Here is a 24875-nt window from a genome sequence, read left to right as displayed (position 1 = left end):
CCCACACAGCTGCGACCCACCATTGATTTTCGGCAGGGCTGAAGGGCAAACTGCTGAGCCCCGCGGAGTGCCATTCACACAGCGTTAGCATATTACTTTGATACGTAGCGGTTAACCGAATGTATGCCAGGAACGCGGGACCTCGTTCTTCTCTCCACGACCCGCCCTGTGCCAAAACGAGGGAACTCGTCTTTCTTTAATTTCATTTAATCCAGGGGGGGGGGGGGATTTTACTCACATGTTTACTCACACTCACAGCCTCCGCACGGATCCGACGCGCACATGGCCGCACGCACGCTTAATAGTCCCCTTTCTCCTCAAAATGAGACCTCTTTGAGACCTTACAAAAGTCTAAACTTTGATGACGCTAAGAAAGTGAAACCATCCCGCGACGATGCATATAGGCCCTAGAATGAAGATTTGGCTCAAAAATATGGACGGCTATCACTTCCGGGGCGGGGCGGAAGTGACCCGTCTTGTAAGCATATATAGCGTGGATTTCTTTGGCACTGCAGGGCACCACGTTCTGGCACACATTGTGTTAATAGCGCACGGCCAAAACCAGCCCAGCCCTCTTCTTGAGTGGCATTCATTTAGGTTTAATAATGGCCTGTCATGTTCGCGTCGAGGTGATATTATGTGCTTGCGTGAGACGACATGCACGATCGTACCTGCATACGTGTGTGGGTGCATGCATGGGTACGTGTGTTGATGGCAAATTGCCTTGTCTATTACTCAGTCTCTCCCAATTTCTTAGTATAACCTTCAAATTGGTTTCTGTCTCTACTCCTCCGAACTGACTCTGACATCAATCTTCTTACCATCATGCCAGACCACAAATTTTAAATCCTCTTTTGGCTATGGCTCACACAAGCCCACACAGTGCTCTCTGTCTCTGTCTCTCTCTCTGTCTCTCTCTCTCTCCATTCACTTCTCCTCTGTCTATCAGTGGTTTCCAACCCTTTTCGTATCAAGGCCCATCATTTGTTTGACATTTGAGCCACGGACCGTTATGAAGACATTTAGCTTCTCAGGTCTAAAATTAAAGAATATGTTGTTGTCTGTCCACTATATCCAATAGGTTGTATAATGTGGTGCCATATTAGGAGAGATAACATGAAAACTATCAAAATAACAATTCTACTACATTGTCTATTGTGTAGACTTATTGTAAATTAAGTCATGCACATTAATAATGTAACTCTTGAGAGTGTAACATGAAACCCGTACAGGTCCATTCACATTTTACACTTTTACACTCTATAGGGTCCATTTGGTTACCAACTCTCCATCATTTAGCTTGGGACCACCTGGAACCAAGGACTCAAGGACCACTGGTGGTCCCTCCTTCCATCTGACTCTCTGTTTCTCTGTCTCTGCGTCTACAGAAGCTGCTCCAGTTGCAGAACTTCAACACTCTCATGGCGGTGGTGGGCGGCCTGAGCAACAGTTCCATCTCCCGTCTCAAAGACACGCAGAGCCACATCAGTGCCGAGACCAACAAGGTGAACCTAAACAAAGTCTGTCACAAAGCATCTGTCTGGTTGCGTGGGGCGACCAGACAATTATGCAATATGCAATATGAATACAGCGTAACTGTATAGTAGTATTAGTAGGGCATTAACGAGTTGAGGTTTTTCCCAGTCGACTTGTCAGACAGTACAGTTGAAGTTGAGGGCATAAAGTTCAACTTCAGCCAGTCAATTAGTGGGACACCGATGAGAGCACATCAAAGGTCAGGAGAACACAGCTGTAGTCAGATAGGTTGTTAATTAAGGCTGAACTCCAATGCAATTGCAAAGGGAAATCTAGAAGACTAAATAATAACTTTTCTGTCCGTGACAATAACCAATCCTACAGTTTCATTTATTTTTTCATTTCCTGAAAAGTTCATAGGAATGTATAGGACAACAAAAAAAGGGGGATATTTACTCGCGAACCATGAAAATGGATCCGGGCGGGCGGGCCTCTGTCACGGTCTAGCCCAGCATAGAGTTATATATTTAGGTCTAGTCCGCAGTTGTGGTAGTGGGGAGTGGTTATAAGCACAACACGCGCAGTATTTAGAATGCCACTTCCGTTCCGTGACCCACTGTCACTCCAAATCCCACTTCACCTCCTTCATTCCTTCCCCTTCCGTCAGGTGTTCAACGGCCTCATTGAGTTGGTGACGTCGTGCGGGAACTACAGCCACTACCGCCGGCGCTTCTCGGAGTGCACGGGCTTCCGCTTCCCCATCCTGGGCGTGCACCTGAAGGACCTGATCGCCGTGCACGTGGCGCTGCCCGACTGGACGGACCGGGAGAAGACGCGGGTCAACCTGGCCAAGGCGCAGCAGCTGTACGCCATCCTGCAGGAGCTGGCGCTGATCCAGACCACGCCGCCCAGCAGCGTCGACGCCAACACGGACCTGCTCAATCTGCTCACGGTTAGTTACAGTAACTGTATTATAGCACTGTCTCTCTGTATTACCGATCTTCTCAGTTTTGAGGCCCTTACCGATCTTCTCAGTTATGAGGCCCTTACCGATCTTCTCAGTTTTGAGGCCCTTACCGATCTTCTCAGTTATGAGGCCCTTACCGATCTTCTCAGTTTTGAGGCCCTTACCGATCTTCTCAGTTTTGAGGCCCTTACCGATCTTCTCAGTTATGAGGCTCTACATAAGCAAAGCTAAATCAATCATTTCACTCCATTTTGATTAGCTTCCACTTCCATGGAAACGTGAACAGCGGCAGAATAATGGCATGTTATTGAGAACAGTGGTCTGCTATTCAGAAATATGAGACTTCAGAATGGATCAATCAGAATTGAGTATTAAACAAATTGTAATCTCTTCTAATAAAAAAGCATGATGCAACAGTTGATCACATTTAAAAAATAAAAATAAAATAAATTTTGACAAAACTGGGAGCTGATCAAATTTACCCAGGTCAGTGACAGTGTGTGAGGATATTGTGAGGATAAAATGCCTTTGGTAAGTAACGGTATTTTTATTCTTTTACCCAATCTCCTGAGCCTTACGCCTGCCATTGCGAATCGATACTTTCTCTCATATCGCCTCATACAAGGCGGGGGTGAGTGGGCGTGGGGTACGTGACAAAGTGCCTCTCCAGAGGTCATTTATCATCCTCATTATGCCCTTGTCTACTACAGTTTTGCCCACGCCTCAGAAGTGGCCTGTGTGCACATTCTGTGTTTTAAGTCCATCGCTGTATTACTGACCCCATGCATGCATCCTCTGATGTGGGGAATGAGCGATCATCTTTAACTGCTTGTCTGGGTGGCTAGACCTAGCAGCGAATTGCTCTGTCGTGTGGATTTCAACATCTGATTCTGCACCTTTGTCTGGGAATACAGAGTGAGATTGATCTTGAGTGCAGACTCTCTTCCTCTCAGACAGCTATTGCCACTGCTATTGAGGTCGGTTACCGAATGTATAGCGCATTCAGTCTCCTAGGTTTCAAGGTTGTACTTTACTGTTACATCTCGTGTACAGGTACTGTACATGAGAGTAAAACTTATGTGCATGTTTTCCCTATAGAAAAGGTAAGTCTTCTGTGAACCGCTAGCTTAACACAATTTAGTTTAAGAAGGTGCAATATGAGGTTATGTTCCATAATATACAACACAATTAGTTTAGAAAGTTGCAATTTGAGCATGATAGTGCGAGAAGGTTCTGGTTCTGGTTCTTCAGTTCATTCATGTATCTGATTGTTCATGGAAAGAAAAATAATCTTTTTTGCAGTCTAAACTGCTGTGTCTCTGTTTTTGATCTATATCCTTTTTGTCAGATGCAGATAACACTTCTGAATTTAGCAGATCTACAAAAACAAATATAAATATGCCAAATTTTTCATAACTTTTGGATATAAGAGGCAACCTTCTTATTTAATTTTGTTTACATGTTAGAATCAAAGGTTTTAAGTAATAAGTTGCTACCCCATCCCGTCCCGTCCCACACAAGTGATACTTCTGTCCCTCAAATGAACACTTTGGATCTAGTCACCCTACATATTAGGGGGGGTCCCTGGAACAACATATTTTTAGATGGGGGTCGGTGGCCAATTACATATAATTGTGGGGGTCCTTGACATAGATTTAGTCTTAGAAGACATTTTGTAGAATCTGGTCTCAGGTCTAAATGGGTGTCTTCCTGAACAGCTTCCCCTCAACTGTCCCCGAGATCAATCACTACATTTCACTGCAGGTGTAAATTACTTATTATTCAGAGCTGAGGAGAGACCCACGGAACTGGACATGGTCAATACCTAATTGTCCCATCATGCAGACACTTATTTCCGTTGAGGTGTGCTCTGCTTTGCTGCGAGGCAACGAGAGTTGAACAGTCAAGCGTGGTAAGGTATAGCTAAAATAAGCAAACTGATGAAGGCAATGCTTTTTCTCCTCCTGGCTGAGTCATACTCAATGCTCGTTATAAAGAGGACCTATTACTGCATCCTCAATATTCTAGTCTAACCTCGATCCTGCGATTCAGAGGTGAAAACAATCAAAAATCCAATTTCCACCCTGGTGTCAACCACTTAAACTCAATATAGCCCATGCAGGAACACAATAGAGTCAGTGTATGGAACACCTCTGTGTGGAAGAATGTAGCTAACAACAAATGACAGTGGATGATTATGGGGGACAGCTGGGGCCGCTCGAACATATGTTGCAATGGTAGCATCCCTTTACAGAAGCCAGCCGTATGAAATCGATTAAACTCAGTTATCCGTCTTGGCGATGGGATTCTAATGATGAACCTGTAAACCTGTCAGTGAGAAGTCCATTACCTTATGTGACTGGCCCTGGAATTTATAAAGACAGACCATCCCAATTAGAGCCACTAGAGGCGAAATGGTACACCAATCCTACAAATGGTATCCTTAAGGTACTTTCAGACGGGCATCGATTAACGCAGACGTCTGCTCCAGGTCTGCTCATGAGGGGCGGTACAACGCAAGCGTAAAACAATGCTAAACAGAATCCAAGTCTAGTCAGTCATTGGCGTGTGCACGAAACGAGCAATACGCTTGTGTCGTCGCCCCCCCTTCGACTTCTCCGCACGTACAGAGAAAAGTAAACGCAGGTCTCATTGAAAATGAATTACTAGCTCGCGTTTAATCGCTGCCCTTTTGAAAGGACCTTAAGTCTGACGGCAGATCACGCAAACGTCATACAGTATGTTTACTGGTAGGCAATCCCACGAGAGTGTGTTGTCGGGACAGAGAAAAGGTCTAACAAAGTTGATTTTCTCTTGATTTGTCTCTGAAAGAAATCCATTTTAGTATGAAAATCTTGGGAATATTGTGTGGTATTGTGGTCCAATATTTCTATCAAAGTCAAAGTCATACGATTTGTCACACGTTACCGCAGTGAAATTTGTTTTCCATATGTGCCCCATCTCTTGGAGCGGTGAGCCACAGCCATGCCGTGCTTGGGAATCATTTGATTATTTGATCTGACCCCGCCAATCCAACCCTTTGATGCTGAGTGCCAAGCAGGGAGGCATCGGGTCCCATTGTCTTTGGTATGACCCGGCCGGGGATCGAACCCCCGACCTCCCAGTTTTAGGGCGGCCACTCTAACCACAAGGCCACTGTCAGTGACCATGAGGCTAAAGAATGGTTCAGATAAGCTGTTCACTCTTCTAATGTAATGAATAGACTCCAACCTGCTTCCGGTGTCCTGAAAAAGGCATCCACCTACTTCACGCAGATACGGGAAGTAAAGCGGAGATGGCATGTCTTGCTATTTTAATCTTGGCTGTACTAGTCTGTCACTCTGTTTATACTCCTACACTGTTCCGCTGAAACTTGTCCATGTGCTTGTTTTCAACCCATTTTTAACCTGAGGCCGTTAAAAAAAAATGCTTCTAAATCCTAACAGTTTTCTGAAATGTTTCTCAACCTTTTCATGTCAAGGACCCCCAGAATTATCTGTATTTGGCCATGGATCCCCATCTGAAAATATTAAGTTTCAGGGACCCCCCCAGAAGCAAAGATTTGAGTTAAAAATGTTGGCTCTGAAAGAATATATATTCAAAGATTTGCGCCACAGTTAAAAAAAAAACTGTGGCGCTGTGGTGCTACAAAAAATAGCAGATCTACAAGCTATGAGCTGAGCTATTTTTCAATAGCTAAAGTATAACATAATGCTTAAAACACCAAAAGGGGTCTTATTTGTGCTTCATTCCTAATGTTGTTTAAATCAGTGGTTTTTCATGTCAAGGAACCCCAAATTAATATGTATTTTCCACAGACAGACCCCCATCTGAAATTGTTTTATTGCCAAGGAGTTAACGGTGACAGTGACTTAAATGTGTGTGGGGAAAATTGGGAATTGGCATGTAGATGCTCCGATCAATCAGCCACCAATCGGTGATCGGCCGATATTTACTCCAAATGACTCGATCTGTGATCAGCAATTTACCCTATCTGGAGAAAAAACTTCTTATACTATTTTCTTTAAGTGGCATAAAAGTCAATCAGATATATAGTAGAATATAAATTTGCATCTTTGTTACAGGCCTAAACATTCTCCCCTTCCTCCCCACACACACGGGAACAGTTTTAGACATATAATAAATATTATAATAAATATTTACATTTTCCCCTTATGCACAAGATCGGTGATCGTTATCGATCTAAAACCCCCCCCCCAAAAAAAACATCAGTGCTTCAGTGAAAGCACATCTCGCCACGTGTAAAAAAATGACTTTTCACTCATGACTCGAAACAAGGCAAAGCTTTTTATAACTCCACATTTTGACGATCTGACGAGGCTGTTCCATTTGTTCCGCCGTGCTGTGCAGGTGTCCTTAGACCAGTATCACACGGAAGAGGAGATCTACCAGATGTCTTTACAGCGAGAGCCCCGCAGCGCCAGGCCCGCGGTGAGCATTGATTTTATTACACCGGTCCATTATACAGGAGATCATTATCGTCATCTTCCCCACCGACCTTTAACTGTGCACAGACAGACGCATAGTCGATGACGTAACCCAGAGGTGGGCAACGTTGACGATGGAGAGAGGGAGCACTGTTGTTCCACACTCACGCCAGAGGGACACATTGCATATAACTGTGCACAGACTAGGCATGTAACGATATATCGATATTAATCCCGACGATATGAATCGATTCGAATCGATTCATTGGTGTTATGTGAAATATGAGCTTTAGTCATATTCAATCATATTCAAGTGCTTTTGGAGAGAGATGATAGTTACTTCCAGTAGTAGAGGGGAGCTTATTTTATTGACCTTTATTAAATCAGGGAAGACCATTGAGAGCATGCTCTCTTTTGCAAGTACAACATGATCACACATACAAAACAGCAAATAACACAATTTTACATAAGGTGTAATATAGATGAGCAATATTAAAAAGAACATAATATAATGCTAATACACTGGGGCTACAAAAAAACAAGTACAGTCACTATGTGTTGCATCCTCAAGTAGTGCCTTAAATGACTCGATAGAGACCAGTTTGTGCAGTTTCAGAGAGTCCTTGCCACACAGGGCCTAAATAAAACACAATTTTGTTCTCTACGAATGGGGTCGAATGGTCCAATTTTTCATAAAACACAGTGATGAGTATAAAAGCTATCATGTATGATGTAACCTGAGGTTTTTTTTGGTGTGGGTGGGTGATGGGTGGGCTGAAACAGAACTCCAGCCCCTCCCCCGCCACCCCTGACCCTAAGCCCAGCATGATCGATGAGTGGGCCGTGTCGGTCAAACCCAACGCCGACCCGACCATCATCAAGAAACACATCGAGAAGATGGTGGAGGTGAGTGTCAGTCTCACGCACGCACGCACCCACGCACACACACACACACACACACACACACACACACACACACACACACACACACACACACACACACACTGACGCAATGCACACACGCAAAGCACACACGCAATGGACGAAACGCACGCAATGCATGCAATGCACCCAATGCGCACACACAATGCACGCATGCAATGCACACACACACACACACACACACACACACACACACAATTCAATTCAATTCAAAGGGCTTTATTGGCATGAGAAAACATACGTTTACATTGCCAAAGCAGAAAGAACAATACAACAATACAGCAATACAATCAAAACGAAAATGATGTACATTTGAAGGTCAGAATCTTCAATAGATCAAATTCTATGTACCAAGGTCACTCGATGCAGGTATAGTGCAGGAATATACACAATGATTAGTCTTTAGGGTGGTTGTGTTCCATTTGATATCCTTCTCCTATCACAGCAACTCACAAATCTTTGCTGTGTTCGCCCAGCAGATATGGGAGTTTTTTGTCATTGGTCATGTTTTCAAAATCTCTGTGTGTGGTTGTAATCTGTGGGAAGTATGTGTCTCTGATGTCTTGGTACAATGGACACACACACACACACAAACACCTCGGTGCTAATTACAGCCTATTCTCCTACATGTTGACATGTTAACTGTTGTAGCACGCAGTTGGATCTTCAGCTAAATTGGCTTGGCACAGAGTGATCTGTTGCCATAGTAACCAGAACTAGAAAGTATTGGATTATATATACTAGCCCTTACCCGTTGTGAGATATTTGCCCCCCTCTTGTGGCCGTGGGGGGGTACTGCGCCCGGTGTGTTTTTAATTCACTGATAAATCTTGCATCCTTTGGTATTCTTCTCCTGATAAACTACACGGTTTGCACACATCTCACCATGCACAACGGCGACAGGTAGCCTGTCCACACATGGACCGCTACTTTGCATTCATATTCATGTGATATAGACAGTACAATACCCATTTTTGCATTTTTTAATCCACTAATAAATTCATTATAAATCATTAATGTGTCAAATCTGAAAAAGGGCTCCATTAAGACCTCCATGTAATTATGGTCCATGCCTGTGTGTGAAAAGTGGGAGTGATTGGGCCAGGCAATGTTGAGATAAAGCGCTGTCAGGGACATTCAGACAGACAGACAGACAGACATTCGCTGAATTTTAGTATGATGATATACCGGTATAATGGGATTATAGTAATTTGATTTTTTTCCTCAGAGTCCTTTTTCAACGGTTACATGCTGTTCATATAGTCACATCTCTTCCACAGTGGAGCAAATAAACAGCACTTTTATTTTAAATACAGTAATTACTCATACACTGCAGAAAACACTGAATTATGGATATGAATAAAGCAGAAAAACAAACAAATGTCATTCGTGAGGCATTATGATGATTGTATAGTACATTTTGAAATAAGGATTCAGAAAATACTGTATTGAAGACAGAGTTCAAATCAAGTGAATACTAAATAACTTAAATTGATCCGATCGTCATATCGTTGTTTTACATTGGCTGATCGGTGATACATAATCAATCACATATGAACCACTTTAGCCCTATTATATACTTTGTGATGCGCTAATGAAAATAGCCGATCTACAAACTAGCTCACAATGAGTCGGGAGATGCATTGTGAGCTCGTAGGTCTGCTGTTTTCACAAGAAAATCATTGTGTTTATTTCAGGAAATTGTTATTTGCCTATAATAACATGGCCAGGTTGAAAATGAATGTCATGAAACCGTTAAATGTTCTGGTCATTCCAGTCGGTCTTCAAGAACTTTGACGCAGACGGCGATGGACACATCTCCAGGGATGAGTTTGAAGCCATCAGGAACAACTTCCCTTACCTCAGCAAGTTTGGAGAACTGGACAAGAACCAGTAAGAGACCAGACATCTAGCGCAGTGGTTCTCAAAGTGGTCCTGAGTAGAGTTTAGTTCCAGCTAAATGATAGATAGTTAGGAACCAAATGGACCCTCATGGGTCTGTAACTCTATAGCCCCAACCACACCAAAGGTTCGAGGCGGTTTTAGCGATATGTCTTGTTGCACGTTGACCCACGTTGACCCTAGTGATTCAACGCATGGAATCCAATGGCCCAAACCACACCAAAGGGTTTGGGCTATTGGATTTAAGCGTTGAATGACTTGAATCGCTAGGGTCAAGCGTTAACTCCTTGCAACCGTTTGGACCCAAGGAGTTGCATGGTGACCCTTTGGTGTGGTTAGGGCTTAAGAGTATACAAATGGAACCGTTTCATTTGTACACTCTCAAAGTTATATCAAGCCTGCGGATTAGCGTTATTACAATTTACAATTCGGTCATTTACTGTAGCAGGCGCTCCTAATCCAGAGCGATTTACAGTAAGCAAGAACAAAAACATACATCAAATACATGAAGTCATTCAGTGATTCAGTTGTTATTCTAGGAATCAATGGAAGCCGTGACAGCTGTGACAGACACCTGTCAAGCATCAATCAATCCTGACACTCTTTACTTCCGTTTTGCTCTCACAGGGACGGCAAGATCAGCCGTGAGGAGATGATCGACTACTTCATGAAAGCCAGCTCGCTGCTCAACTGTAAGATGGGCTTCATTCACACGTTCACCGAGAACACCTACGTCAAGCCCACCTTCTGCGAACACTGCGCCGGCTTTGTGAGTGCACAATGTTTTAAGCATTATGTCATGCTTTAGCTATTGAAAAATATCAGATCTACGAGCTTGTAGGTCTGCTATTTTTGAAAAATCCTGAAAATGTAGTGTAAATCTTTGAATATATTGTTTCAGAGCGAACGTTTTTAAATCAAATCTTAGCTTCTGGGGGGGTCCCTGGAACAACATATTTTCAGATTGGGGTCGGCGGGCCAATTACATATAATTTTGTCTGAGCAGAGCCAAGCAGCAAAAGAACAAACATCAGCTCTCGGTTCAATTAAGGTTCAACGTTTCAACTCTATTTTTTATTTCCATTGAGCTCTCTTTTCTTTGGTGTTACAGCTTGTGTACAGACACATGTATACCGGTAACATTATTTAGTTTTTGTTCCTGAGATATCGTAGCAGCAATAAGTACAACAAAATGGAAAATTGCAAACAAAACAACAAAACAAGGAATAATCAGACCATCAGAGGAGAAGCAGTGTCATGACTCATGAAGAGTTTGTGTCATTGGTTCTAGCTCTTAAGGTGCTGGAAGGTGTCTGTGTGCAAAGGTCTTACTCATGTAGCAGTGTCCTTCAGCATTGTGTGGTCTGTGAGCTCTGAGTCAGCCTGAAGTGTTACTTCAGCATTCAACATTAAGCCCTGTTTTATACAGTGCTAAGTCGACGGTGACACACTGAAGATTATGAATAGTTTTAGTGTGAAGACAATTTCCAAGTACAATGGAAACGCACTGGGCTTTTGAACACAATAAAAAAGAATAGCTATTAAAAAAACAAGAATAAGTTAGAATATATAAATAAGCTATGCGGTGCAGCAAGAGAAAATATTGAAAACCGCCCAAGTGGCAAACGAGAGTCTTCTACAGCACAACCGAGATCGTTGTTGCAGACCTGCAATTGCGTGGGAGTTTATTCTAGATGGTGGTACATGAAAGCTGAACGCTATACTTTTCCGTGTTCAGAAAGCACACCTGTCCCCAGTGACCTGGAGGGTTCATAATGTAGCAGAGAAGATCAATAACACTCTCTGCCACACAGTAACCCTCCTGTGTGTGGCGGCGTTATATCTGTCAAGCTGTGTGACTGTCCTTTGGCCCTTAACCATCCCCAAGGTCCCTCATTGCCTGTACTATTATCCCAGGAAGGAGCTGAACAGTGACTCAGCCGTTAATGAGGAGCTGAGGGGGTGAATTTGTGGGCTGAGAAGAACCTACAACAAAATGCCACAAATACACACTTGTAGATTGTTGTAGTCATTCAGTTGTGCAGGTTGTTATGCACCAGGTACTGTACATGTGTCAGGTACACGCCACGCACGGTCACGTGCACACAAGCATAGATACAGACAATGGTATGCATTGTGTAATCTTCACACACCGATCATATAGTGTGAACGCAGCATAAGAGGAATAATGCTCTGTCATTTCCACACCCCTTACGTGGCTATTTAAAATTGGCAACACAGAACAAAAGATAAACACCCGTGTCGTTTTGTACAACTCTGCTCGTCCTGTGTCTGTCTGTGTGTGGTGGTATGAGGCTGATATACCAGCCATTTCCTCCAGCGCCCTATACATGCTTTGTGGTTTCCTCTTGGCCAGCGCTCAAAAATAATATTTGTCTGCAAACCCATTTATCAGCTCTCTTCTCTGGCTCAACGGTCAACACTAAAAAATGAAAAGAAAAAGAAACAAGCCTATGCCTGGCCGCCCACAACCATTATGGAGTTCAGTGACCCCCCCCCCCCCCCACACACACACACCCCAGTGACTCAGATCTATATTTATAATCATATTCCATTCTAACGACAGCCCGCTCCAGTCTTATCGTCCTATTAATGATTCAGAGATTAAACTCTACATTATGCTCAGCGGGGGTAGTTCAAAGCTGTAGTGGAGTTATTGACCTCGTTGGTTTTAGTACTGCGCATGTATGAGACTACAGCAGCACGCGTGTGCGTTGTGGTTTTAGTACTGCGTATGTATGAGACTACAGCAGCACGCGTGCTTCCGTCCGGAGGGCCTTTGGCACTTTACCGTGCTGGAATTCGAAAAGAGCGGAATTGAGTTATCATGTCCTCTGTCATGTCTCACTGCAGAAAATAACTTCAGAGGGTATCTGTCTGCCTTGGTTATGCATTATGCACTAGTCGACACAAGTCATCAATGAATGTGACCAAAAGAGAATGTTAAAGAGAATAGTTAAAGTCACAGATGTTGTACAGCTGCTGGCTTTTCACCATGGGTGACAAACAATGCTAGCTGTGATATTTTTGTTCAGGCACGTAAGAGGGGAATGTTTTTTTTTTTTTTTACTCAAACATTTTATCCCACAATTTTGTAACTCATTTGTGTCAATTATCCTATATAATCCTGGCGCCAACCTGGGGGGGGGGGGGGGGGGGCAGCGGACTGACCTCATGCTGCCTTCTATGCATGAGGAGTCCAAGCTGCTTCTTTTCTTTTCACCTGACAGGGGAGAGTTTCCCCGGCAGGATGTAGCACGTGGAAGGGACATGTTATTCCGACCATGCAGTTAATTTCCCCTCCATCAGGCGCCCCGGCTGGCCAGGGGGAGATAGTTTAGAGACCAGGATTACTGCATGTTTTTTGTGAGAGTATATACCTACCCTAGGGGACACGGGGAGAACATGTGAGAGTACCTACCCTAGGGGACACTGGGAGATTAACCAATGTTTGTCACTGTACGGCAGGGCTCTTCAATAGGCGTTACTACAGGGGGGCACCAAATCTTTGTGCATTAGGAGCTTCAACCCTCACATCCCTAATCCTATTCTAAGGGGAACATTAGCCATTAGCCAACCTCTTGTTGCAGCAGAGACACTGAGCTTGGAGAGTTGGTGTAGAGGGAAAAGGAGCAGAGTCAGCAGACCAGACTAGCCAACGGTCAAGTTGACTTATTTACATGTCGATTTCAGCTCTAATATTTATTTCAGACATGCTCTAGTCTATAGTATGTGAAGAGTCTGCCCGTGCTCATTTTGGATAAAATATAAATATATTCAGTTTTTCTCCACAATGGCAGGCTCTCAGATCTGGTCACAAATATTGTGTAATATAACAGGTTAGGTGTCTCACACATTAATACACAAATCCAACATATTCATGGGAAGATGTGTAAACAAACAAACAACTATGAATTGACACACTCTCTCAGCTAAGAGGTCCTTGGCCTGACAAAACATTGAGAACCCCTGCTGTACGCACGGTAAGTGTTTGTGTGCAGTATTTAGTTGCCATAATAATGCAACACTGTGTCCTTGCAGGGAAACAAACCTTGAGTTTGTCTGGTAGGACAAGATAGTGCAGAAGAACATTCTTTATTTTGAAATAGTATTTGTTATTGTAGTGCATGGGAAATACAGTGTGCACAGATGTTTTATTTGTAGAGATGTCCTGTATACTGTATCGGTATCGGGAAAAGTATCGGATCGGCCCTTATTTGTCATATCGGGTCATCGGTAAATATGCCAGTCTAACCAGCGATCCGACACAGGGGTAAGGGGTTGACACTATGGCAGGTAAATACAATGTTGGGACATGTGTAGTTTGCTTTTTCACTCAAAGCTGCATTTCAGTGAGGAGTCTGCTATAAACACAACACGAGAGATAGCTATAAACACAACATGTATCGGTATCGGCTAACACAGAAATTGAGGTATGGGGATGTCCCTATTTATTTGCATTAGAAGAGACTTGCACCGGTGGTGGAGTCTGAATTCTATTATGAACTGAACCATTTAGCATTTCATATCTTTAGTACAATGTTAGCAAGGACACATGCTTTTTTTTTTTTTGTGGTATGAAGATTGTCAATGAGATAACCCTACAATATCCATTCGCATACCTTCTGTTCGCCTTCTCACCCCCAGATTGCAATCCACCTTTGAGGGGATAATTCTTTTCTTGGAGGCATTGTTTGTGTATTTGTAGTGGAGTAACACATGCAATAAGGAGAACATCTTTTGATCAAATTGATCAATCGGCTACACTTCTTGAGTCACTGCAGGGGTAGACTGGAACTCACCTATGCTTTCTATGGCATAGGCAGCTCCCGGCAGGATCCGCCGGGAGAAACTACACGTAGCTGCATGACATGAGACTAATTAATTAGAGCGACAGAGAGAGAGAGGTGTGTGTGTGTGTGTGTGTGTGTGTGCGCGCGCGTCAATTTAACAATGGTGCAGACGATCAGAAATCAGCAGAGAGTGCGCGACGTTTGCGCTATTGTATGCCGAATTGAAGTGGACTCGGCCCCAGACTTTTTTTCTTCTCCCTGGAAATAAAAACATCTGGGTTTCCGAGGCTACTCCAGCACTGTAGTTCCCTGGAATAGAAATGTACTACAACTCAAGTATGGTAAGTGGCCATGCAGCAAAGAGGAATGAATGCACTGTGTGTAGGACCTTGAAGTACTCATGGTGAGAAGTACACATGAAGTGCACATGGTGCCATTAACAGTGGCAGTGAAGGTCAAACCTGTGATGATGGATGGAGGCTAGGTCTGTTTATGATGGTGGTCTGCTAGTGCCTTCGTTCACTTTGTTGTATAGCGAGCCTTTGAATGTGCAACGGGCCTCCTGCTGTGTGTGTGTGTGTGTGTGTGTGTGTGTGTGTGCGTGTGTGTGTGTGTGTGTGTGTGTGTGCACGTGCGCGTATGCGTGCGGCGCGCGTGAAGAGGTCAGTGTTTTTTTGTCTATCCTCAGATGTGGCAGACGTCTCTTTTATGTCATTGTTCGTCCGCCTGCCCGCCGGCCGCACACATCCTGCTTGATCTGAACGGCCCCACGGCCTCCCTGTCCGTCCTCCATTCTACATTATCTTTCTCTCTCTCTATTCCTCTGTGTTCTATTGTTCACGACCTTGTTCACTCTTTACCCCTTCGATGGTCTGTTCCTCTCCTTTGCCCTTCATCCGGGCAATTCTCTCGCTGGCATCATTTGTTTTCATAGAACTCTCTCTCTCTCTCTCTCTGCTGTCATCTCTCTGGATGTGTTTGTCTGATTGGTTTCGTATCAACGTCGTCAACTCTGAAGACGACCCAATTGTACTTGAATCGATACTGTGCATCTGCTGGCATCTCTTGTCTTATAGAACTCTGTCTCTGTCTGTCTCTTTTTGTAGATATGGGGATTCTACAAGCAAGGCTACAAGTGTAAAGGTAAGAGAGCCACCGTATCACACAAACTCTGTCAGTCACAGAGGTTTCTACGGCAATCTACACTTATTGTTAAACATCTGCAGTACTTAAGTTACAAGAAGTCAATACAATTATCCTAGATAATGCAGAAGAATAGCTTTTTTGATCAACGTTTGCCTGTTGTCTCTCATTGTGGACAAAATCTTAGCAGACGGCGACAACATTATTCTAAGTTTTAGGTCGGGGAGACGAAATCTCATCAAATGGTGGTCCGTGTCTTAAATGCTGAATAAATAATGGACAAACATGGAAAAGGTTGAAAACCTTGAAAACCTATACAAACGCAGCATTGAATGAGCTTATGCCATTCCCATTGATTTCCAGACAGCAGTCAGAGTCACGTACACACACACACACACACACACACACACACACACACACACACACACACCGACGGTCGGCTGAATGTCAACAACGTGGAAGCTACTGTATGGCAAACATAGCATGGCCCCTTTTATTTCCTCGTTCAAACCCTGTTAGTGCGTGATTGAATGAGCACAATGATCCCACTACTAGGGTGGAATATTTGTCTGTTCAGGGTCTCTGGCAGAGCGCTGTTTGAAGAAGGTGCCTTATTTCCCAAGTGTACACACACACATTACACACACAGGCAAACCTATTTGCTTTCGCCATGCACGCACGGCACGCACGCGCAGATGAACAGGCACACGCACGTACAGCACAGGCACACGCACGCACATGCACAGGCACACAGACTTACACACTCACTACCACCACCATCATCATCATCTCCCCAACCCAACCCAATCAATCTTCCTTCCTTCCTATCGGTCCAACTCACTGACAAATAATTAAACAGTGATGGTCTGCAGAGATAGTTACTCCGACACGTGCCAGTGCACGCAGGCACGCACGCACACATCAGGACTGTGCGCTCCCGCCCTAGCTCCCCTGCATCCTGTCCACTCTCTAGTGTAGATTGCATTTCACTGACAGCCTGACCGTGTGTATGTGCTTGTGTGTGTGTGCGCCCGTGCCTGCGTGTGTGTGTGTGTGTGTGTGTGTGTGTGTGTACATTAATGAGAGGCGAAGGAAGTCATTGAGAATCTCCCCCCACCCCTCCCCCACATTCTTCCCCCGTGTCACTGTTAGCCTACGCTCAGAGTCCAAGAGGGAACTACAGGGATGTAATTGAAACTAATGGCCTGCAGTGCGGAATGTCTTTAGCAGGGTGTGTGTGTGTGTGTGTGTGTGTGTGTGTGTGTGTGTGTGTGTGTGTGTGTGTGTGTGTGTGTGTGAGAGAGTGTGAGTGTGAGTGTGTCCACTGTCCATGCTGCAGTAGTAGATAACTGTCAGCCATGCACGGTCAAGTTTTGTCTGCTGACGTTGGCATATTTGTAGCCGGAGTGCAAGGTGCCTTGCAATCAACGGACAGGTATAGGCAGGTGTGCGTGCGTGCGCTCGCATGTGCGTTCCAGATATCGGATGCCCATTTCCAGTGGCACTGGCATATTGCACGCTGGGCAATTAAGACCTACGCTGTAGAGCAGGGATTTTCAACTGATTATGAACCAGGGACCACCACCCTGACTGAGAATCAACCTGGGGACCGCTGTTGTGTGGCCCTTTAACAGCCATTATGTATTATATTGGTTATATGGGCAGTTGGGCACATTGCCTAATAATGGTGACTCAACCAGTCAATCCTGTACAGTGTGTGGGTGGTACACTTTCCCGTACAACTGTGGAAGTTATTGACATCCAACTCTCCAGTAAATGACAACATTGACGTGTCAGTTATTGTTGTGATTGCACTGAAGTCTTTCTGTGCCCCCCCCCTCAGCGTGTGGGGTGAACTGCCACAAAGCGTGCCGGGGTCGCCTGGCCGTGGAGTGCCGCAAGCGGACCAAGAGCATCAGCCACGAGGCTCCGCCCAGCCTGCAGGCACGCTCCTACAGCTTCCCCCCGCCCGCCAACACCCCGCCCAGCCTGCAGAACACAGGTGAACACACACACACACACACGGACGCACACACACACACACACACACACACACACACACACAGACGCACACACGGACGGACGGACGCACACACTTTACCTTTCTCCTTTTTGTAGGAAAAGCTCTGTTTTCAGTCTGATGGAAGGGAACAAATGGAAAATGTGCTACAGACACATACTAGGCCTATAGAGCGCCCCCTGCGAGGGCACCAGGAAATAATTCCCCATTCATTTTTTCCCATAGACGTTTCAAAAAGTATTTATTTAAAGACCTTCAAAGCCTCGGACAAAGCCAACATCCGACTTGACAAATCATGACAATAAACACATTTTTGGGGGCGGAACAGATAATCAGAAAGACGAAAAAAGGGCAGGGTACAACACTTTTATTTTGTTGTTTTTCCTTCTTTCTAATTATTTGTTCAGCCCAAAAACATGTTGTTTATTGTCATGATTTGTCAACTCGGCTGTTGTTTGCTTTGTTCGAGGCTTTGTTCGACCCCTTTTGGTGTTTTAACCATTATTATAATCTTTAGCTATGAGTGCCACTCTACAAGCTTGTAGATCTGCTATTTTTTTAAATCGTGAAAACGTGTGCAAATCTTTGAATATATACTTTCGCAGCGAACGTTTTTAACGCATATGTTTGCTTCTGGGGGAGTCCCTGAAACAACATGTTTTCAGATGGGGGTCGCCCTACACATACATATAATTATGTGGGTCCTTGACATGAAAATGTTTGAGAACGACATAGAGAAAGACATAGAAACATGCGTTTTTCAGAAAACCGGATTTGTGAATCTACCTCAGGTCTAAATGGGTCTTTAATAAATACTTTTTGAAATGTCTATGGGGAAAATTAATTATTTCCTGGTGCCCTCGTCGTTCTGAAAGGGGGCGGGACTGCGACGCTCTATATACAGACGTACAAACTTGTGCATTCATCCAATCAACAATCACCTCACAAAGAGACATTGTTCGGTGGGATATAAGTAATTATAGACTGGTTCGCTCAACAGAGGACAATCTCATGGCTTTCCTTGCTTTTTGAGCTGGGTGGGTATTTTTAGCATTTGGCATGCTTTATTCAGAGAGCGAGAGCGAGAGAGAGAGAGAGAGAGAGAGAGAGAGAGAGAGAGAGAGAGAGAGAGAGAGAGCTGTGCAAGGAATGAGCCAATATGGTGCACTCTGCCAGGTGAGCCACCTGCACTGTGCTCCGAGAAACAATTGGAGAGTTAAAAACAACAACGGCATTGCAGATCCAATCCAAAGACTTTACAGAAATCAACGTTTGATCTAGAATAGTCATTCTTATGCATTACTAATCTCATTGGGCTAAACTTAGCTGTTGAAATAACAGTGAAACTGTTCTTCATTTGGCCGGGAACCCCCCCTGGCACGCACCCAACCCTTTAATACACAACAACCCCCCCTGGCACGCACCCAACCCTTTAATACACAACAACCCCCCCTGGCACGCACCCAACCCTTTAATACACAACGCAAGCACTGATGGACATTATTATAGCTTGTGTGCAAAGATGATAATTTGGCCTGAGGCCTGAGACAAAGTTAGGTTTTGGATCTCTCAAATCCTTCCAGGGAGCATGAATGCTGGTGCTTGATGATGAAAGGCCATGGAGTCACCAAAATCACTATTGTTCATCCTTGCAGAACATGTTAAGGTTAATGACAATTACACACAATTCAACTTTGAGATGTGTGTGTGTGTGTGTGTGTGTGTGTGTGTGTGTGTGTGTGTGTGTGTGTGTGTGTGTGTGTGTGTGTGTGTGTGTGTGTGTGTGTGTGTGTGCAGTAATTGGATATTTTGGCCTAAGGGTGGTGTTGGAGCAAAGGCCAAATTATACAATTTGAAACAACGTGCAACACATACAGTATAATCTGTATGTAGTGTATGCTGTATGTATATAGTCTGATCAGCCTGTGGTGGGCCAACCTCGGCAGAGGGTGTCTTGTGATAAGTGGCCGAAACATCCGATGAGGTCGGGATACACAACTGAAGATGTGTCGTACTGGTGGCACCACGGGATCATTGACAATTCCACCCCACCCAAGAGGTCATCTCCAATGCGTTCAATTGTTGTGCTGAATATTTAGGGATCTTTAACAACCAGTCCTATTAAGAATCCATGAACAACATTGAAATAATCTCAAATGCAGCTGCAGTCCTTTATTCTTGCCCATTAGCTGCCACAGAAGTAGCAGCTATAGTCTACTCTTCCTGGGGTCCATGACAAACATATAACACGACACAATAAAACTACCACAACACAATAAAAACATGTACAATTCATCATTGATAATACAAATTCATTCAAAAGTATTACGTCAATTAATCCAAATTAAAATTGGGGTAATTGATCAGGTGTCCTCAAGTTGTACCCTGAATGTCTCTATGGAGACCAATCCATTCAGTTTTAGAGAGTTCTGAAGTGTGGTCCATTTGTCTGGAGATTAAAGCAGTCTTTCCTACAGTTCACTATTATTATAGTGATAAGTCTAATGAGTGTCTGTGAGCGAGTTTGACATTCCGTGGTTTTACAGTATTTGAAAAATGATGAAGATAAAAAGTGCATATGAGGTGAACCTTGAAGTGCCTCGTTTACAACTGAGTGTTTGTCCTTGATCAAGGTTTCCTCACTTAATCACCGTTTGAGGCATTTCTTCCTACTGGCTGCACTCCGCTGGCTATTTTTTTGATTTGATTTGATTTGAATAGAAATTATAGCCAATGAACCATTTCGGTGGTGGTCACTTATGTTGTCACACTCTTACAAGGGCAGGTTACTCTTGACTGAGTAGTAAACACAATACATTTCAAATATAATACTACGTTTTGCCGTCTCTTTTCATCTCTCCTCCAGTCATTGCGGAAGAAGACATCGAGACGGTGGAAGACGGTGTGTTTGACATCCACCTATAACCAGGTGAGGATGTTTATTTACCTCTGCTGGCACTCGGGCTCCGAGGCCTGACCACGGCCACAGGCACTCGCTGTCTTGTTTAAACAAGACCATCTAACGCAGGAAGAGTGGGCTTACGGGGATATTTGAAGAGGAGGAAAAAGGAAAACACTGAGGATGTGTCACATTGATTGATCGGTCTGTTGAAGTTGCCGTTGCTCTTTTTCCCCCCAGAATCCTTCCTTTGCTTGGCGGATTAAGCTGGAAATTCCAGCACTTATGTTGGAAGCCATGCTGTGGCAAAGAGAGAGAAGAGAGTGCAGCCTGAATGTCAGTTAGACATCTAGACAGGCCTCAAAAAACAGAACATTGAATTGCACTGAACATGACAAAGCATACCTACTACATGCTGCCATTTAGTGGACAGATATGGTTACTGCAACTTCAACAACATCCCTTCATGCAAAGAGACGAATGTGCTGAGAAATGTGAACTCAAAGTGGAATGTCTTTGTATGTGGTAATCTATGTAAAATCTCTGCATTTTGGTTACATGTCAACATGTAGTGTTATAGAGCGCGCAGTCTCGTCCCCCAGCGAGGACACCAGAAGAGAATTTCATTCATTACATTTTTTTCCATAGACGTTTCAGAAAGTATTTATTTAAAGACCTGTACAGCCGAGTTGATTTCACTTAATTCAAATATCAATTCTTTTTTGTTTTGTTGTGATAATCCTCCCTACTATAGAGTGTGCGGGCCATAAGGAGTTCCTCCCTGGGGCTGGGGGTCAAAAAACCATAGGTTTCGTTTTTGGCTAGGTGCACGTGGCCCAGCCTTCATCCAATCAGGATAGAGAGGGGCCTTCTGCCAATCATGATCGAGCGGGGTTGAGCCTTGGTGTGTGTGCTGTTGGCCTGTCACGTGTCCCCCCCACTGTAGTGCGTGCATGTGCACTTATTATTACCGGGGCGGAGCGGGGGGTTTTCCAAATCACTGAATGCTCCTTTAAATAAATACTTTTTGAAACGTCTATGAATGATAAATTCTCTTCTGTTGCCCTCGTCGTTTTGAAAGGGGGCGGGACTGCGACGCTCTATACTGCAAAAAAAGGAAAGAAAGAAAGAAAAACATGACTTATTTTAACACTTAAATGTAAGAGTAAATCAGACGAATATTTACTCGTTAGAATTTCGGGAGTAGTTGATTTTTTTTTAAATTCTATTTTGGCGTGCACGTTGCTGCAGATTGCAATGGCTGTACATGTATGTGTTACCCATGTGTTTCTAAAAAAAAACAGGTGCTGTTATTGCCAAGAATGTAAACTTAATGCCACATAGACCAGTCTCAGTATTTCTGAGACCCTCTTGCTTTGTATTGTAACGTCTTGTTTTGAAGTAGATTTCAATGGGCCAATTGTAGGACCAATTTTTATGTCATATCCAGGAGAAGAAGAAGACAAAAAAAAGACATTCTCCAATGCATTGATATTGTCAGATATGTAGTGGAGAATGCAGCCATCTTGCAGACAACATACGTAAACAACAGTTGAAAGCAGTGGTTCTTAACCTGTGGTCCATTAGGTCGCAAGGGTATTGCAAGTGGGCCCTCAAATAATTGGCTAAACACTAAGATTTTAATGTAACATAGACCTATATATATTACAGTATATATGAAAATCTTGAAAAATAAATTTCATTTTGATACCAATAAATACATAGGCTACCTAAAGTACACCACGTGAGTGAAAATGCCGTACGTGTTAACCCAGTCCCCACCTTTGGCGTGAACCTGCATCATTTTGATTAATATCAGGTTTATTCCACGGCCCATAGTCGACGCTGTGATCCTCGCCATCATGGTTTCTCTGCCCTCATCGCAAAACCAGAAGTGATATGCGACAACACACACATTAATTAGAAGACAACGTAACATCCGGTCGCAGATTTTTGGCTCTTCAAAGGGTTGACCGGGGGGAAATCCTGGCAATACAAGGTGAATTAATGAATGAATCCTGGCGGGGAATGGGTTGTGATCAAACAGGTGGGGGGCCCCTTATGAGATCTCCAAGTGGGTCCTGATGGATCCAGGGGAGGTTTGGAACCACTGCTTTATACCACCGCGTGGACAGTGACAACGGATCGTGATGTACAGAGTACAGTGTTACAGTATATTTTTGTCATGTTTATTTCAGTACAACTGTCCTGCGGTATGGTATAGTTGCTGTGCTGTTGACTTCCAGTGTACAGTATACTGCCAGTGAGTGCACAGATGAGATCGTTCTGTACTAATAGCGTTCTATGAATGAATGAATGTAGCAAAACAGAAGGAAAACACTGCTGTCAGATGAAAACCCTCATCATGTCAAATTAATCATTTATCACCGTAAGTCCTATCTAATTGAACCTACATTTATATTTTATTGTGAAGATAGCCTATCTACAAGCTTGCATGTCTTGTATATTTTTATTTAGGAAATGAGGATAAATACATTTAAAAAAGAACATATACATTTATTTTATGCTCACTTAAGGTCAAATCTACTTTTAGCAAAGTCAAAGTCAGCTTTACAGAGCGCTGAGATTGCGTTTCCCTCTCATCCACGGTGCAAAAACATAAGAAATAAAACGGCAAACAGTAAGTCACAGTGACAATAACAACAATAGTGCAACAAGATTAAAAAGACAATATAGTGGAACAGACAATACCTAGTATACAGTATATGTATACACAAAATAACCGAATACAAACAATTTAAAAGTATTGTACTGTATTTTACAGTACATGTGCAAACCAACCACACACCAACATCATGGTATCTTTCATCTGACAGCAGTAGGGTAGGGTGGGGGGGAGGGGGGGTGGGATATTGCCCTGAGAATCTATTTTGATACCAGTTGTATTTTAATGTTTTACCGTGCATGCTTTTAAGCTTCCTGAGCTCCGTTCTCTATAGCCAGGATGTCTCTTATTGCCAAACATATTGTCTCTGTTGGGTGGAAACCTCGTATGACCTGGTAAACCTGTTTTATCTGGATTCAGATGAAAAATAGCAAAAGTAGCAGACAGTGTTGATTTTGTTGACTAAAACTATGACAAAAAAATGCCAAAAAAAGTCAAAATCAACACTGGTAGCAGATCTACAAGCGCAAAGCGTGTCGTTTCGCATCGCATTTCCTGCTTGCAGATCTACTACTTTTGATGCTTTTTTCTGTGATGCTGTACTGTGACCAAGTATAGGACGTTAATTTCAGTGTTGTTTTTGTTGACTAAAACAAAGACGAAAAATGTTCGTCGACTACATTTTTCCACTGACAAAAACTATTATATTGGAAACTAAATGAAAACTAAGCTATGATGAACTAAGACTAAATATACTGACAATTTCGTCAACAAATAAAAACTAGACTAAAATGTTAGGTAGCAAGACAAAAGATCCAGTATAAGTCCTTTTACACTTGGTTGCATGCTGACAATAGCCGATCTACAAGCTCACAACGCGTCGCAGTGCTTGTAGATCGGCTATTTTCAGCCATTATGACGGCATCAAGGCCTGCCAAAGTAGATTTTAGTACCCGCATGAGATTTAGTTGACTAAAACTAAACCAACACATTCCAGGTGACTAAAATGTAAAACTAAGTGAAAACTAATCAAGAGACTATGACTAAAACTAAAATAGAAATTTGCTGCCAAAAACAACACTAGTTAATTTAAGTAAGTAAGGAGGTTTCTGCCTGACATCAACAATAGTTTTTTTTTAATGTAGCATGGGTAATTCTCCTTTATTTAATTAAGGACACATGCAATCTTGAATGTCACTATGAAAGAAATAGCTGAATATTTCCATGGTGCTTGTGCCTGTCGAAGAGATGGAGGTGAACCTTGAAGTGCCACGTTATATACTGTAGTCTGTAACTGATTGTTTGTCCTTGATCAAGGTTTTCCTCCCTTATAAAAGCTGTTTGAGGTATTTCTTTCCCAGATGTATAAGAGAGAGTAAATACTGGCTATGTCACTATACTGGCTGGACTATTTTCTTGCTTCGTCTGTGAAATAATCTCTCAGGGTAATAATATAGTACATTAATGTTTGTCCCTTAAAACACAATATTTGCCACACTGAACGCGAAGTCTCTGGATTCGTGCTCGCAACCGCCTTTGCCAACACGAGATATCTCGGGTTTGTTTCATTTAATTTGATCCAGAATTAATAGTAGCCTATTTTATTTGCCATTTTTAGAAGCCATCGTTTGCCTCCGG

At 43.3% G+C, this 24875-nt stretch overlaps 1 protein-coding gene across 4 annotated transcripts in view; it reads left to right on the top strand.

The window, feature by feature from the left end:
• The window catches only part of LOC308335653 (RAS guanyl-releasing protein 2-like), a 56939-nt gene extending 32305 nt beyond the window's left edge, over window positions 1-24634 (top strand). For 2 of the 4 annotated variants that reach the window (XM_080792760.1, XM_080792759.1), the window contains exons 8-17: window positions 1389-1505; window positions 2144-2428; window positions 6815-6895; window positions 7675-7797; window positions 9611-9726; window positions 10363-10504; window positions 15656-15692; window positions 17536-17694; window positions 20579-20641; window positions 20852-24634. In XM_080792760.1, the coding sequence (XP_080648886.1) occupies window positions 1389-1505; window positions 2144-2428; window positions 6815-6895; window positions 7675-7797; window positions 9611-9726; window positions 10363-10504; window positions 15656-15692; window positions 17536-17694; window positions 20579-20637 (1119 nt within the window). In that variant the 3' untranslated portion in view covers window positions 20638-20641; window positions 20852-24634. The remainder of the gene's footprint in view (window positions 1-1388; window positions 1506-2143; window positions 2429-6814; window positions 6896-7674; window positions 7798-9610; window positions 9727-10362; window positions 10505-15655; window positions 15693-17535; window positions 17695-20578; window positions 20642-20851) is intronic. The other 2 variants (XR_013966069.1, XR_013966070.1) reach the window with 2 other exon arrangements.
• Window positions 24635-24875: the final 241 nt, after the last annotated feature.

The sequence above is a fragment of the Protomyctophum bolini genome (assembly GCF_963924005.1).
Source record: "Protomyctophum bolini genome assembly, chromosome: 20".
Taxonomy (NCBI): Eukaryota; Metazoa; Chordata; class Actinopteri; order Myctophiformes; family Myctophidae; genus Protomyctophum; species Protomyctophum bolini.
Note: the sequence above shows the minus strand (reverse complement) of the source record. Positions and strands in the feature narration are given on the sequence as shown.